The sequence below is a fragment of the Eurytemora carolleeae genome, unplaced genomic scaffold (genome assembly GCF_000591075.1).
Source record: "Eurytemora carolleeae unplaced genomic scaffold, Eaff_2.0 scaffold1589, whole genome shotgun sequence".
In the NCBI taxonomy this organism is placed as follows: Eukaryota; Metazoa; Arthropoda; class Copepoda; order Calanoida; family Temoridae; genus Eurytemora; species Eurytemora carolleeae.
The window spans coordinates 13,974-29,947 of record NW_019397475.1 but is presented as its reverse complement, the minus strand read 5'-3'; the positions used below and the strand labels follow the sequence as shown (position 1 = coordinate 29,947).

Genomic DNA, 15,974 nt, shown 5'->3' with positions numbered 1-15,974 from the left:
GGGGCGTGCTTGCTTCATTTCGTGGTTCCTGTGTACACACGCATTTAGAGAATTAACAGAGGCATATTGGGTCGGTAAAATCGTCTTCCTTATATTTTCGAATTTATGTTAACAATCTTATATGTAAATTTGCTTTCTTTTATAAGCGCGTAAAATAAAGAATAAAGGAGATATAAAGCCACAAAGTCCTACTAGTGATATTGTATACATTTAACCTTCTCCTTTTGTCTAATTGGCAGTAATTCATCTCTTCCACTCAATTATAAAAAACTAGCTTAAGAACACAGCATTGAACAAGGTCATAGTTAGTCCAGCCGATTACCCGCATTATGACGATTTTTACTGGGAAACTTAATTTTCGGTATAAAATTCGACCCACTCAATTTAGAAACTCAAAACTAAGCTAAGAACATTCCTGTCACTCACCTGAGTTCCCCCAATAAAAATTTGAGGCAAATCGGTCCAATGGTTCTTGAGTTATGATCGGACAAACAAACAGAGAGACAGACAGACACCCAGACAGAGACAGACAACACAGTGATTTTAACTTTATATTTATAGATAATAGAAATTTCTTAAAAAACCTTTATTTAAAAATATTCTTTTTTGAAGTAAAACTAGCTTAGGAATTATAAAAGGACAGGTTTCACTTTAATAATTTTTAAACCGATTACCTGCAAAAAGTTTCTCTTTTTTTCTTGAAAATAGTTCATTTTTATCAATTAAAAAAGTTGAAATAATAAATTCAGAAAACCTTTTTTCGTAACATCATAACAACATTGTTATTATCCGTATTTGTTTAAGAAGATAAAAGAAAAATTATAAAATCTCCGCATTACTGAAGTTGAACATTTTACTTTTGTTATTCAAATAATTTAGGTAAATATTTTTGATATAATTTTTCGAAAGAAAAGTGTTAGAACTAATATTTAGAAAGTGATTTAAAGGGACTGTCAGCATAGTTTCAAGTGATCCTGCATGCAAGGAAATGGCAATGACTAATTTACAACGGTACCCTTAAAAGCTTTGTCGGATCAAGTATAAAAGTTTTTGTCTGTTTAAGCTGAGCTGAAAACTTTAGAATAGTGGATATCTAGATTATTGCTCGATTCTCTCTTTTTCTTAATATCGAGACTACCTAATCTTGTACTTGTATCCTGAATAGTGTATAAAATTTAACCAATCAGAGTCGCGTATATGAAGCCGATAAATTTGAAATTTTGCGCGCCATTTAAGATAAATAAGCAGAAACGAAAGGGACTCTCAAATTTAGAAAAACCGGTTTCTGATTTTTCTCTACTATATCCATGAAAGAACGGTTTAAGAAGAAAACCAAAAGTGTGTCCATTGGATACTCAGATTTAGTAATCGGGATTAAGGATATCTCATTCTAAAGTTTTCAGCTCTGGTTGTTTTATTTGTGGGTTTTCTACAAAATTGATTTCTACTCTTTTTGCTTAAAAGCAACAATAGAGAAATTTACAGAAATAAACACTTTACGAATTCACCTTCCACATTTTTTATCCGATTAAGTTCTGAAGAGTACTGCTGTAAAATGGGCATTGCTATTTTTGCATGGAGGGTCACTTAGCCCTATTCCTGCTGGGGGGGGGGGGGGGTCAATTTGACCCCCCCCCCTGTAGTTTTTTTACATAACTCAAAAAGTATTGGTCTGAGGCTGTTGAAATTTTCTGACTTTTCCTACATACCCAAAGCCCTCCCTTTAGACCTAAAACCGGGCTTCAATACACTGTCATTCAGCAGTCATTCAGGCACACTGCCTGAATGACTGCTTTTTCCTGTAACAAACTAAATCTTTGTTTTGACCCACTTCCACTTGTCAGATTTTAATAAAATTTAGCTTTTTGGAAAGCCTTTGACACGAGGAAACGAATTGCACAAGTTTTGCGAAAAAAAATTGCAAATTTTTTTGCAAATAACTTGTCAAAAGAAATTTGCACATTTTTAGTTTTTCTTGATTAGAAATCAGGTTATTTAAATTTTTCATTTTTTTGACAAATTTTTTTTTGCAAACATTTTTACTGTATAACTGGATTTTGCGATAAAAATTCAATTTTTGCAGATTTGTAAATTTCTAAAAGTAGAGCACAAGAGCTTTCCAATGATGTATCATTTGTCATATTTTTACACCAACATGGGATTTAGAGGGGGGGTCAAATTGACCCCCTCCCCCAGCATATACTGGTTTTTAAGTACCCCAACAGAGATAGGGTTAAAAACAGACTTACATTTAGTACAAAGGGACTAAATTTACCAAATTTTAAGTAACTCAACATTTGTAGAGGGATATGTTCCCGGCAGACCTTAAATTAATTAATTAAGTTAATTAGATATAAATCATTTTCTCATTATGGAAATTGTCTTAATTAAACTCTTTTTAAGCAAGCAACAAAAGATACAGGGTGTCCCGCGAAACATGACAGATGGTGAATAGTTTTGAATGTCTTCTTCCAAATGCTGTATTAGATATTAAAGACTTTTTGCAATTTATTGAGCTTTAAAAACTTTACTCAAATATATTTTACTTAGAAATAAATTTTACCATAATATGAATGCCATAAAATCACAGACTACAATTCCTGCTATTACACTCTACCTGGATAGGCTGAGCAGGCCTAAAGCGTCTCGGCACGCCATGCTACGGTTCCATGTAATGTTTTTTGACTGACATCTTACGACCAATTGTTGCATTCAGAGGTTAAGTTTTAAAACTTTTAAAGAAGTACTCCAATTTTAAACATAAAACATAACGTTTATGCATATTGTCTATTTTTAAAGATTTTGCATTTCCTATTCAAAGGATCCTTGAATATCCCTGAATACAGATGTCTCCTGATTGGTCGTTTACAGTACTTGTACACATGTTGTGGAAAATATCGCATATTATAGGTGTTAATCGATCTCTGTAACTCTCTTATCTCTGCATAAAATATTAAATATTATTCTCTTTGGCAACAAACAACTTGACATATTATGGAAGAAGACATTTTAAACTATTCACCAACTGTCATGTTTCATGGGACACCCTGTATTTTCCATGGACCCTTTTTGTTGTGAATCGAGAATTTCCCTCTTTAAATGGGAGGTAACTTGAAATTAGAAATCTCTTTAAAATTAAATTTTATTTCTAGAGATGAATTTTGTATTTCTGGTTTTATGTTTACTACCTGGTGGTTTGTATGGACTGGACTGCTCTGAGTTTAGCATAGGTGAAGATTAACTAAAGGCCAGCTATCAGCATCTTCTTTTTCAACTTTTAATTGTTGCTCAATCTTTCAACATTTTCTCTGCGATAAATCATATAAAGTTTCATTTAGAACCAGGAAACTGTGAACTAGGAAGACGACATTAAAGCAATACTAAAGTTTGTTTGATCTTGTTATCAAAGCAAATGTTTTATTTGTAACTTATTAAATCACTCATTAAGTTTAGTTTTAAAGTCATCTTCTGATTGCAGAGTTTTCTGGTTCCAAGTAAAAAAAGAGCGTTTTAAAAAGAAATAAGGCTTTACTAAGAATAAAATAAAATTTCTACTCCTCCTATTGACGGAAAATTTCAGAACATAGAGACATTTTTCACTACCATTTCTTTTAATAACTGAACATTAAGCAAAGCAAAAGAGTTTAAATAGACCAGAATTTTCTGTTTATTTTCTAAAACTTTCGTTGAAGAAACTCTTCTTCTTGTTAAATTTATAAGTCTAGGACAATGTGAGCGCAGTGTTATCCAAGAGGTCAATCTTGATGGAGGGAATATCACCAGCTGTCAGAGTTTATGTCAAGAAACCTCTGGATGCCGAGAGTTCAGATTCAATATTCTCTCCGAGTCCTGTACCCTCTCTTCTAAAACTTATCCAACCTGCAACGTGATGACCGGCCCGGCGAGCCCTCTTGTTGATGAGTGTATGAATGCGCCGGTTGGATGTTCCGCCTTTATGGCCGAGGATTGCAACTACAACAGTGGGGCGGAGAATACAATGGACCATATGTCGGATCCAAGGTCGTGCCAGATGTTTATGAATGAGCTTGGACCTGATTTCGGCGGAGGAAATTTTTTTATTTTTCAAAAGTCGCCCAAGGGGAGCTGTAAAATGCTTCTTTCTGGGGATAGAACTTGCTTAAGTGTATCTGGACCTCCCGCCCCTGAATATGAAACCTGTTTTTAAACTGTTTAGTTTGTCTGATTCTGAACCTGCATTCCCTCAATATGAAACTGGGTTTAAACTTAAAAGTGTTTAGTTTATCTGAACCTACCTCCCCTGATTATGAACCTGTTTTTAAACTGTCTAATTCATCTGGACCTATACTTCTCCTGCATATAAAACCTGTTTTTATACTGTTTAGTTTATCTGGACCTACCTCCCCTGATCGAATATGAAACCTGTTTTTAAACTGTTTAGTTTATCTGGACCTACCTCCCCTGGACATAAAACCTGTTTTTAAACTGTCCAGTTTATCTGGACCTAATTCCCCTGGATATAAAACTTGATTTTAAACTGTTTAGTTTATCTGGACCTAATTCCCCTGGATATAAAACCTGTTTTTAAACTGTTTAGTTTACCTGAACCTAATTCCCCTGGATATAAAACCTGTTTTTAAACTGTCCAGTTTATCTGGACCTACCTCCCCTGGATATAAAACCTGTTTTTAAACTGTTTAGTTTATCTGGACCTACCTCCCCTGGATATAAAACCTGATTTTAAACTGTTTAGTTTATCTGGACCTACCTCCCCTGGACATAAAAACCTGTTTTTAAAATAATAAGTATTTTCAATAAATAACTACATGGAAGTTGATTCTTAAAGAGAGGAAACTCATATTCTTTTGAAGGGTCTATATGCATAAATTTCAAATGTCCCTCCATACAAAAATGTCCATGTCATATGCACAACGGTACCCTTGAAACCTTTTTCTGGTGAATAATATGGAAAATATTGTTGTTTTTCTAGGTTTAAAAGTTTTTAAAAGTGACTAATTCTGATGATTCCTATCTGTTTTCCTCCAGTAGAAATGCGCAAGTCACTTTTGTAGATATCTAATTCCAACTTGATCGGACAAAGCTTTCAAGGATACTGTCGTGAATCATTGCTTTGCATTGCACTTACTGTCGTTGCCACTAACATGGCTGCCTACAGTCTACACACTGCCAAATTCACTTAATTCATGCTTGCTGAGGCCGAATTTAAGCCTTGGCTCAAATATGGTTGGTTCAATTAAAATTTTAGTCAATTTTTCAAAGATTAAGCCGGCGCTCAATTAAAACGGGTTTTGGGGGATTTGAGACGCGACTTAAATTGATTAAATTCGGACACTGGACTGTTTAAATCATATCATAAATTGAGTTTAACAGTCGTCGTCCTTTCCCATACTGTTATGCAAGGTTGCAAGTAAGGTCTGATGGTGGTAAGAGCCGGGGTGGGGGGGGGGGATTTTTTCTTCGCATCAGCTTTTATCAGTTATGTCATATGAGGATTTTGTCTTTTGCTATGAAGACGACATTTCAAGTATGGTAGACAGAAGGAAGCAATGAAGTTGGGGTTCATCAATAACCATAATTTGAAGGCAGAGCTCCTAGATGCAGATATTGATCTGACGACTTTTTATGAACTTAGGTATTTTGAGATTGTACTGCCTGATAAAGTGAGAACAGATATTTATTAGTTCTTAAAGGTCTCAAAATTGTTCTGGTGGAGAGAGAGAGAGATGTCTAAGACTGATTTTCAGTCCTGAAATAATTTTGCATAAGTTAAGGTTTGGGGTTCGAGATGGTACTGTTGAGACTGACCAGTTTTTATTTTCATATCATGTTGTAATCAATAGGGGCTTTTATCCCTGATTATCTTTTAGTTCTAGTAGGATTGAAGTTGCTAGTTTAGTAGTCTTAATAGTTTAATGAAGGTATGTTAACAAAATCGATTTCACATACTGAAGTAACAAAAAAGAGGAATTTCCCCAGATTCTCCAACAGTGGTGACTTTCTTTGAAGAATTTCCGAAGAATTTCTCGAGAATCATGTTTCTGTAACTAATTCCTCGGAAATTCTTGAGAAATTCCCCAGAATTGGTCCCCAAGATGAGAGATTTTTATGGGATCACAGTTTTGAGACTCAGTCTCCAGAAATTCCTGAGAAATTATTTGGAATTTTTCCCCACAAAATTCCTCAGAATTTTTCTGGAATATTTCTCCGGAAATTCCTAAGAAATTCTCAGGACTTCATCACAGAATTTTCAAGTTTTGTTTTTCTCCAATAGGTGTCTCTGAGGTTCTCTTCTATTTTGCACTGCCCTACCTAAATCTTTTTTTCTTTGCATCCTTATTGATAAAAAATGATAATTTACTCTAGAACCATCTTTTTAAAAAAATATTAAGAAAATTTTTTTCATTTTTTATTTTTTCTTGACAATTCAGTTGTCTGAATAAACAAAATAGATGACAACTTCAGTAAGATCAAAAACGACTGTAATATTCTGACTCTCAGGAATATTCTCAGGAAAGATTCCTAGGAATATCAGCGGATTTTCCGCTAAATTGTTTCTTGGGTACAGAGATAACTGAACATAAATAATTAACAATTAACAGGGAAAGAATGTGTAAACATTTTTTTACCATTTAAATGATACAATAAATCACAGCGATACAAAAAAATTAGTTTTGAATATAACAAAATTTTTTTTTTGTTAAAAAAGAGAAAATTAATAGAGGGAGGGGGACAAAAGGGTCTAAACAAATTAGAAAAAAAAGTATCTTTCAGTTTTGAGTTGAAAAAAAAGTTTCTTCTGCATGGTAACATGTTCCATGTTAGTAATATGATGGATTGAGTTTTGTTTTAAAACGTTAAATTGCTAGAAAATGTTGATTCAGTATGACTGCTGACCCTTGTAAGATAAGAAGAAAAGAATGCTTAATAATCATTTTATTAGGATGAAATTGAGTGTTTTGCTCTGTAAAAAGGTTGAACTTTTCAAAATGAATGTGCTATTAGATTAGTAATGAATGCTTATTGAATAAAAATAATTGAAGTATTTAGTGTTTGCTTATGTGAAAGGAAATTCAATAATTTAGAAAGGGCGTTAACATTTAATACACAATAAGTTTACTAAAGATCTTCTTTAGTTAAGGAATTCAAAGTGTACATTTTTACTCAAGTCAATGGTGTTTCTTATAAGCAAATTTTTGCTCACAATTTTTCAGCTTAAATTGTTCGTGCAGTGCAGATATAGTAAAATTTGGATGAAATTTGTAAGAGTTGCCAAAAAAAGGCCCAACATTCCATTGTAAAGCCTAAAATTTGACATAAACAAAATGATTTTTTGTTAAATGGTCTATTTTCATAATGTTTTTGGGTACAGGGTTTCCAGTCATATTTATGTTGCGCATGGTTACACCTAGTTACGCGTAACACTTTCTTTCACTTACGCAGAAGCATTACGCAAAATTACGTGGTAATTACTTATATGAAAGAAAGTCTAGTTTCATGTTAATAAGGCGTAATTACATAAAATTAAATAATACAAAACCATTTTGTGATAATGCAAAATTTTGTGAAATAGAAGTTTTGCTGATTACACGTAATTATTACAAAATTTCGTGAAATTACCTTCTAGAAATTATGTGAAATTGCAGTGTAATTTCGCAAAATCAAAGTTTCGCAAATTAAGCGTAATTATTTCAAAATTTTTTTAATTACCTTAAAAAAATCAGGTAAAATTACGTCGTAATTTTACAAAATCAAAGTTTTGCTAATTATGCCTAATAATTACAAAATTTTGAGAAATTACTTTGTATGAATTAGGCGAAATTACGTTGTAATTTTGTTAGATTTAAGTTTGGCCAATTACATGTAATCCTGCAAAATTACATGAAATGAAAATTATTTCGCAAGTAATTTCATGAATAATCTATTTAGTTTCTCTCAGATTTTTTGCATTTTGCTAATCACATTTAAGTTTGCTGAAAAACATGAACCTTACACACAAGTTTTATCTTGTACATGTAGAACAATAATAACTCAGTTTTTTTATTCACCCTGTATGATGATAAAAAAGAGGTAGTCTAGAATATCAAAGGTTTATGATTGAAAACTTCCTATTTTTGGGCCATTTGCACAAATTTTCTGATTACAATTGACATAAAAAGTGAAATTCTTATGCAAGTGCAAAAACTATGCAATGATGCGCTGTAATAGAATATGCAATTTACGCAATTCACAGCTAATGTCTTTATTTGTGCATAACACTCTCTAGAGTTTGTCCAGGACCCTGCTTGGATCCCTTCAATAACTTTTGAAAGGGAGATAAAAAAGAATAATTCTTCCATTATATTTATTTCGTCTCAAATGTATATAAATTACATGAAGAATTATAAACTATTTGAATTATGAATGTTGATATAATTAAAATAGTTGAATTATTTATATATGTTATATAAATTAAAGGGTATCCTTTATGATAATATGTTGTGAAGTAATTTATAATGCTTTTGTCTAAATAAGTTAATTTTCACCCCATTATATAAAGAATCAGACCGGGTAAAAAGCCATATTTACTAGGGTTTTTCGTATTTTCTCAAAAATTTAGTAAAAAAATAATGCAAAAATTTTGTGATAAAGTAATGCAAACATTTCGAAAAAAAGGAAATTTTGCGAAAAAATAAACACAAGCAAAAAATACAGTCGATTTAGAAGATTCTGTCTTGTATTTGGCTGGCTCATAGCTTGCTGGATTAGGGTGAACGTACGAGGACGGACAGAAACTCAGAAAGATAGCTAGAGAAATAAATTCTATTCATCAAACATTATTTAAAGTAAAGGAAGAGAAATTATTAAAATGATATAATAAAACTTTAAATGTTGTGCTCTCAGAGCAGATATTCCAAAGGTTTTTTTGGCGCAATTAATTGTTGCAACTGGTTTACGACGCGGAATTTTTGTATTCACAAAATGTTTTTGCCTTTTTTCGCTGCATTCATTTTTGCAAAAAAGTTTGTGAAATGGGAACGAAAATCTTCGCATTTTTTCGCGAAGCGTTTCATTTGCTGAAAACCCTACTCAAAACAATGTCATAAATGACGAAACGATGGCTTTTAGACAGTTAAAATGGATCTTATTGTTTGCAAAATAAAATTTGCAAATAACGATAAAATATACATTTTGAAAAGCTCTTGACCATGCCATTTAAAATATGCCAAAAAATAGCAAAATTTTAAATAGGTTAAGGTGTGTAATTAAGAAAAACTAAAAGTGTGCTAATTTCTCTTAACAGGTTGTAAAAAATCCGTTTCTTTATGTCATTATTAAAATTATCAAAATCTGACGATTTAGTTTGTTACAGGAAAAAGTAGTCGTTCAGGGAGTTAGTATTAAAGGGGAGTCAAATTGACCCCTCCCCCACAGAAGGAATAGGGTTAAGAAAGGATGAAATTTAAGGGAATTGAGTATTTACTTAAAGCTCAAAGTTAATCTTTGCAGGCTCAGTTTCATTTGCCATAATACTTTTGCCATAATTACACTTGCCATAATACTTTTGCCATAAGTTACACTTGCCATAAGGGACACATGCCATAATGGTTACACTTGCTATAATTACTTTTACTTTTCTAAAAAGATGAAAATCGGTCTTTTTTATTGCAAATGCGGGAAGTTTTCCCATGAAAATTCCCAACTTCAGTTTTCTCATTGTTTTAAAACAGAACAGTTGACACAAGTTCAGCTCCATATTTTCTCACAATGGAGGACCCTTTGGTGACCTTTGAGACCACAAGTAAGGGTAAACCAATGGTTCGAGACAGCAACAAACTATACCTATGAAGTCAATGCCTCGTCTACAGCAGTGAAATATTGAAAATGTTAAGTTAAAATGTGCTCAGCTAGAACCCGAATTTCTTCCTCAAAACTGATTGAAACTGTACTACCCGAGCATCTTCATGAAAACAGACTGCTAAAACAGGCCATCAGGAAGCAGGAGAATAGCATTATCAAGAAAATGGCCAAAGTAGATGGTATATCAAACACAAGGGTTATATCTGAGATAACTTCTAATATCCAGAGATCAGACACACCAAACCTCATATGTGGCATGAGATCAAAGAATGCGTTGAAGGTTGCCCTCTGGAGAGAGAAAAGAATAGTAAACCCTACACCTGCCATCCCAAAGACTGTAGATTTTGCTTCATCCATGACTCCCAATTTTCCTGAAAAGTTCTCAAATACCAATGATGGTAAAGATTTTTTAAGACTTAAAAGTTGGACCAATGAGGATGAGAATGAAGCTGTACTCGTCTACATTCGTGAAACTGGTGCACAGATACTGAGAACTCAGAAGGTTTGGTGCATGGATGGAACCTTCCTGACCACTCCTTCCCCCTTCAGTCAAGAATACATAGTTATGGCTAGATCTGAAATAGGTGGGCAAGGACTTTCAGACTTTTGCCTAACAAAAAAGCTGAAACTTATAGTCTGATGCTCAACAAGATTTTTGCCCTGGTTGGCTATGATAATACTCTCTCAGTTATTGCATGTGATCTTGAACAGTCTGTTTGGAAATCTCTGGCTGCTATAGCCCCAACCTGTAGAAGATGTGGTCATGGTTTATGAAGAACACATCGTTGCTGTAATTGAAGAGAAAATAGAGAATGATGAAACCTGAATGAAGGATCTGAAGAGCTTGAAGAGTATGTGAAATACATGGACCGGACCTGGATTGGCAAGGTGGGTTTGGCCAGAACCTGGAGAAGAACTAGTAGACTACCTCCAATCTTTGCAAATGACACATGGAATGTGTATTTACGTATATTGGAAGAGGATCCAGTGGTGACAAACAATGGACTGGAATCCTGGAACAGAACCTGGAACCAAGAAATGGGCATGAAACCCAACATGTGGAAAATCATACAAGGTTTTGTCAATCAAGAGTCTGAGACAAAACGGATCATAGTCTCCAATGCTGCAGGGAGGGATATGAACACAAATATAGGGAGAAAGAGCTTAGTGAAGACTCACTGTGAGAGGATTGCAAACATTGTCCAACAGTACATTACTCTTCCCATAGAAGAGTACCTAAACCTGATAGCTCATGAACTCTCTCTGCATTAGATTTGTAATTTGTATTTAATTTGTAATTGTAAAAGAAAATATAAATATATATGTTTGTTAATTCAAACCAAATTTTATTTTAATTATGGCAAGAGTGATTATGGCAAGTGTACTTATGGCAAGTGTAATTATGGCAAGTGTAACCATTATGGCAAGTGTAACTTGTGGCAAGTGTGATTTATGGCAAGTGTTACTTATGGCAAATGTATTATGGCAAATGTAATATAAACTTGGTGAGAACTCAGGTATAAAGGACTCAATAAAGATAACTGTACAAAGAGGAACTCAATATAACAAGCCAGTTTGAATCGATTAAAGCACAGACATTTATTTTACATTATTATTAAATACAAACTGCAGGATCAACCGAAGTTAATCCTTGAATCATAGATGAAGATAATTCTCCTCCTGGAGCTACTGGAGATCTTATCAACCCTTCTCCTTCAATCCTTCATCAAGACTGAGTCTTACTCTCCCGGGGCATAACAAAATGACTGTGTTTGCTTTCTCTGCCGTCGAAAGTCCCATTGTCTAAACTCCCTAGATACGGGTTCAATAGGGTTTGAATCTGAGCTTCTATATGTAAAATTCCCCTGCCCGTTAGATGCAGATGCAAAGTAACGGGTTAAATTATTGTCCAGTCCTCAACTGGTGATATGACTTGGCTTGGGTTGAATGAACTAGGATACATTATCCAACTTATTTATATACATCTTTGGTGGGTTTACATCCACCCTTGATTCTATCATCATGGAGTATGATGATGGAATCAATCGTTATGAGTTAGGTAGGGATTCCCAACTCTACCTCTCCGACAGAACCTTTCCTTTGGTTAAAACGAACTCCCCATTTCCTTGCTAAGGCGGAGGAAGCATGGTGTGAGTCCCCCATAAGCTCGAAGAGCATGGCGTCCCTGAACTTGTTCTCCACCACCGGAGTCTTGCAGCAGGCACCCAGTCCCTTTTTCATGACTCCTAAAACCCAGAACGCCCACTGTGTTGTGGTAATACATCCTCCTATGGTTGCATATACTCGGATTGCATACCACACTGGTTCCCATACATTCTTGAGAAAAAAGTTCCATCCGCCCAACGTTATGGAATCTTCAGCTTCTTGTTCTAGTTTCATCAAAGAGTATGATGGACTTCCTGGTAATGGATTCCGGTCACAGCTCTCATCATTCTCGCAGACTGCATAGACGATTTGCTGTTGAACCTGGGCTGTATAATAAGCCAGACCAGTCGAAATCCTGTTCTTCCCCCTGGGTGTACAGGCCCAATTCATCTTCATGATGAGTTTGGGCAGTCTCCTTCGTCGCTGACCGTGGCGGAGGAATGGACCTGAGCTTGGGACTTATCTTAATCCAATTTTGAATTCCCTGTATGGCTTTCGAGAAGTGTGGCAGGCAGGGTTCCTGAGCTGATGAGGTGACCAGCATTCTATTGGCAATGGAGATGAACCTGTACTCTTTCTCTTGATGGATCAGGATATCGAGGTAACAATGTACCTTTTCCATTAACTTGACTGTTACTTGAGAACAGGAATACTGGTAAACCATTTCCCCTCGTTTAAAAACAAATACCCCTCCCCCTAAATGATGAGGCGGAGCTTCTGAGGGTTACTTGACAATGGCTTCACAGGACATTTGGATTCCAAGCTCATTTCTTCTTCCTTCTCCGATTTCCATCTTGTACCATAGAAACAAGGCCAGTGATCTCAACTCGGCAGCATTGCTTAGCTCTTCAGGACTAATTGGATGAAGTTTGACCTCTGTGTTCTCCGCCGTTCTTAATAGANTAATTGGATGAAGATCGACCTCTGTGTTCTCTGCCGTTCTTAATAGATATATGTATTGTACATTGGTGATCTGAACTCGGTGGTTTCTGAATTCATTAGGTAGATTCTGAACTCCCTTGAGCTCGTAATAAATCTGAGACTGCTCCGCCGCGAAAGACCAGGTAGAAAACACCCCTGTCAATTCTCTTACTTCTCTGAACAGGCAGTTACTCTTGGGTGGATTCCAGGCATAGGTGTGGATAGCTCCAACACAACCTAGCGCTGGACCAAGTGGGTTACATGTTAACTTCTCTGATGACGATCTTGCTATCACATGATTGTGGTTCTTGGTGAACAGTTCTTCCTCTATTGTTACCTCGTACTCTGTATGCTGGACAATCCCCTTCTGTATAGATCCGTCCAGCAGTACATCCATCCCCTGGCATGAGATGGCGGAGTTCGAGGTGGTTTGAAAACCCACCTCAAACTCCATTATGAATGATTGTCCAGGGACTACTAAACTCTTGAATTTTCTGGTCTGTGGAGTCACAAATATTTTTGTATTCACCATGGTCCTGCAGTCTTGGATACTTATCACTAAAGTTTCTTCCCTTTCAGCCGACATGATGGGCTTACTATAAGAAAACATGCCACAATAATACAATTTTTTGTGGGACTTAACTCTACACTTGAATCCATTTAGTTTTTCAGTGTTCACTATTTGTAGAATTTTCACTACTTCTGGTTCTCCCTGTACTTCTTGGTTGCGTTGACAACGTGCTCCTGCATCATATACCAGTATATTGGAGGGGTCTGAGCAGTCATATCCGACTACTCCGAAATTCTCCTCACCCTTTGTGGGTACTACCAATGCTGCCACTAGACCAAGTAACATCAGAGGGAGTGTTGCATTTCCCGCCCTCTTGACTGTTCTGGCCCGTTCTCCGCCTCGAAGCTCTAGGCTCACCAGCCTGGCCAACGTCTTGCCCTTTCTGACCTGCATAAAGATATCGTTATTGTTTATCGTATACATGGATGGGGAACGTAGTGCACCTGCCTGGGGTGAGAATTTGGATACCACTAGGTTTCGTTCAATGATTGTATTTAATAATTCTGGAATTAAAAAATCATTGTTATTTTTTCTATTTAAATTATCAACACTAACTGGTATCCATTTTTCTTGCCTTGGCTGAATCACTACTGTTTTTTCTACTTTTGCACTTAAAACCTTTCTTTTCCCAATGACATGAATCCCACCCTCTTTTCTTTTGTCAATGTCGTCTTCACTGTCCGTCCAACTACTACTTTCTTCTCCTCTATCCCTACTTTCTTGTCTACTAGCTGATCTATTTTCTACTGAATATCTTGTCCTTCTGTCAACACAAAGTGACTTATTAATTTTGATACTCCCTGGCTGGTTCAGCTTCTCCAACGAAGCTGCTCTGGTCTCCCTCGACCTGCTCCTTCTTCTGGTTGATGGGGGTCCCATTCTTTGAGGAGTGTTTTCCCAGGCTTCATTGAGTGCAGACTTGATTGTTTTCACTGTTGAAGAACCTGATCGTCTTAATGACTTGGGTACTACTGGACGTGTCCTGCTCCTTGGTGTTCTTGGTCTTGGGGAGGGATCATATTTTTCCACTGGTTTTGTTATTCTTCCTGATCTTCTGGTTCCTGATCCTGATGATCCTGTTGCCATCAACTGAGCTGTATCTTCTGTAATCCTTAATTCTGGTCTTGCATCTTTCTGTTTCTCAGGTTCATTTCCCTTTGCTTCTTCTTCTGAGGCTGCGGAGGTAAACTGGTCCTCATAGTTGTTTCATCCTCATCCTGTAGTATCCCTGTAAGATCTACTTCTTCACTGTGTTTCATCTGTTGCTCCGGTGCTTTGTTGGTTGATTGATTGATTGAGTGATTGATAGACTGATCTGAATCTCTAAACGATTGATATAGATCGTGATCGTCTTCAGATTCTTCTTCTCAGAGGTCTTCTTCTGAGGATTGGCTTCTCCTCTCAGTACTGTTGCTGCTGTTACTGTTGTTGCTCCGCGTGTTGCTTCTGATTGGCTCTGTTTTGTTGCTGACACTCTTTTCTCATGTGATACTTCTAATCTGTCCAGTTGATGAATCATCATCTTGGTGTTGGCTCCTGTGGTTAATGTCTTTGTAGAATTCATCAACTATATCATCATTTACCTTACAAGGCAAATTAATTTCAGATAATTCGTCAGCCAGCTGTAACATATCTTCTTTTGGTAATCTTGGCAGGATGAATATGGGATTATGTTCACGTTCTCCCATCTTCTTTGTCAACCTGAGCTTGCTCACATGAGCGTCATATAGGCAAGGTTTGTCCACATTTAACTCCTTGATTCTAACCATAGCCTAGTTAATAATTTCTGTGATCTGTAAAGGGCCAGACCAGGAGATATTAAGCTTTCTTGAGTTTCTGACAGGGGGAAGTACTGCAGCATATACCAGGTCGTTGATTTTGAAGTCTTCAATTGGTCCTGTAAATGCCTGAAACTGGCGTCTTATCCTCGCTGCATCTTGTCTTCTTAAGTTAATGATCTGGTCCAACTCCTCATCTCTGAATTTAGGCAGCAAGGATAGATGAGGCAGGTTTGTCTCCATTCCTAGAAATAAGCGCCCGGGACTGCATAATGTAGAATGATGTTGAGTAGCATTATAAGCCAAAACTAAAGTGGGCAGGGACTTTTCCCAGTCTAGGGACCCATTGACTTTTTTTGCTTTTAAAAGTGCCCACAATGTCCTGTGAAATCTTTCTACAGGGTTTGATTGATGAGAATATGGGGTACCCACTTTAATTTTTACATTTAAACTACTCATCATTGAAACAATTGTGGAATTTTTAAACCCTAGTCCAGCGTCAGTCCTGATTTTTATCGTTGTCCCGTACAGTGCTATCCAGTGTGTTAGAATTGCTGTGGAGACTGTTTTTGCCGACTTATCAGGAATAGGGACCACTGCACAGAAACAACTATGACAGTCCATCATTGTAAGAAGGTACTTGTTTTTATTTGACGAAATTGTAAGTGGACCCACGAGGTCCATGCACAAGACGTCATTGA

General features: G+C 36.0%; 1 protein-coding gene across 1 annotated transcript; it reads left to right on the top strand.

Moving 5' to 3' along the window:
* The first annotated feature begins 838 nt into the window (after nt 1-838).
* Nucleotides 839-4,811, top strand: LOC111714490 (uncharacterized). Its single transcript, XM_023489611.1, has 3 exons — nt 839-879; nt 3,153-3,230; nt 3,726-4,811. Exons 2-3 carry the CDS (start codon nt 3,155-3,157, stop codon nt 4,184-4,186), a joined length of 537 nt encoding a protein of 178 aa, XP_023345379.1. The 5' UTR covers nt 839-879; nt 3,153-3,154; the 3' UTR covers nt 4,187-4,811.
* The last annotated feature ends 11,163 nt before the right edge of the window (nt 4,812-15,974 follow it).

Excerpts from the sequence above, each read along its gene's own strand:
- LOC111714490 (XM_023489611.1), top strand. The coding sequence starts at position 3,155 with ATGAATTTTGTATTTCTGGTTTTATGTTTACTACCTGGTGGTTTGTAT. Across the intron at positions 3,231-3,725 it reads CTGCTCTGAGTTTAGCATAG|GACAATGTGAGCGCAGTGTT; the intron begins GTGAAGATTAAC and ends TTATAAGTCTAG.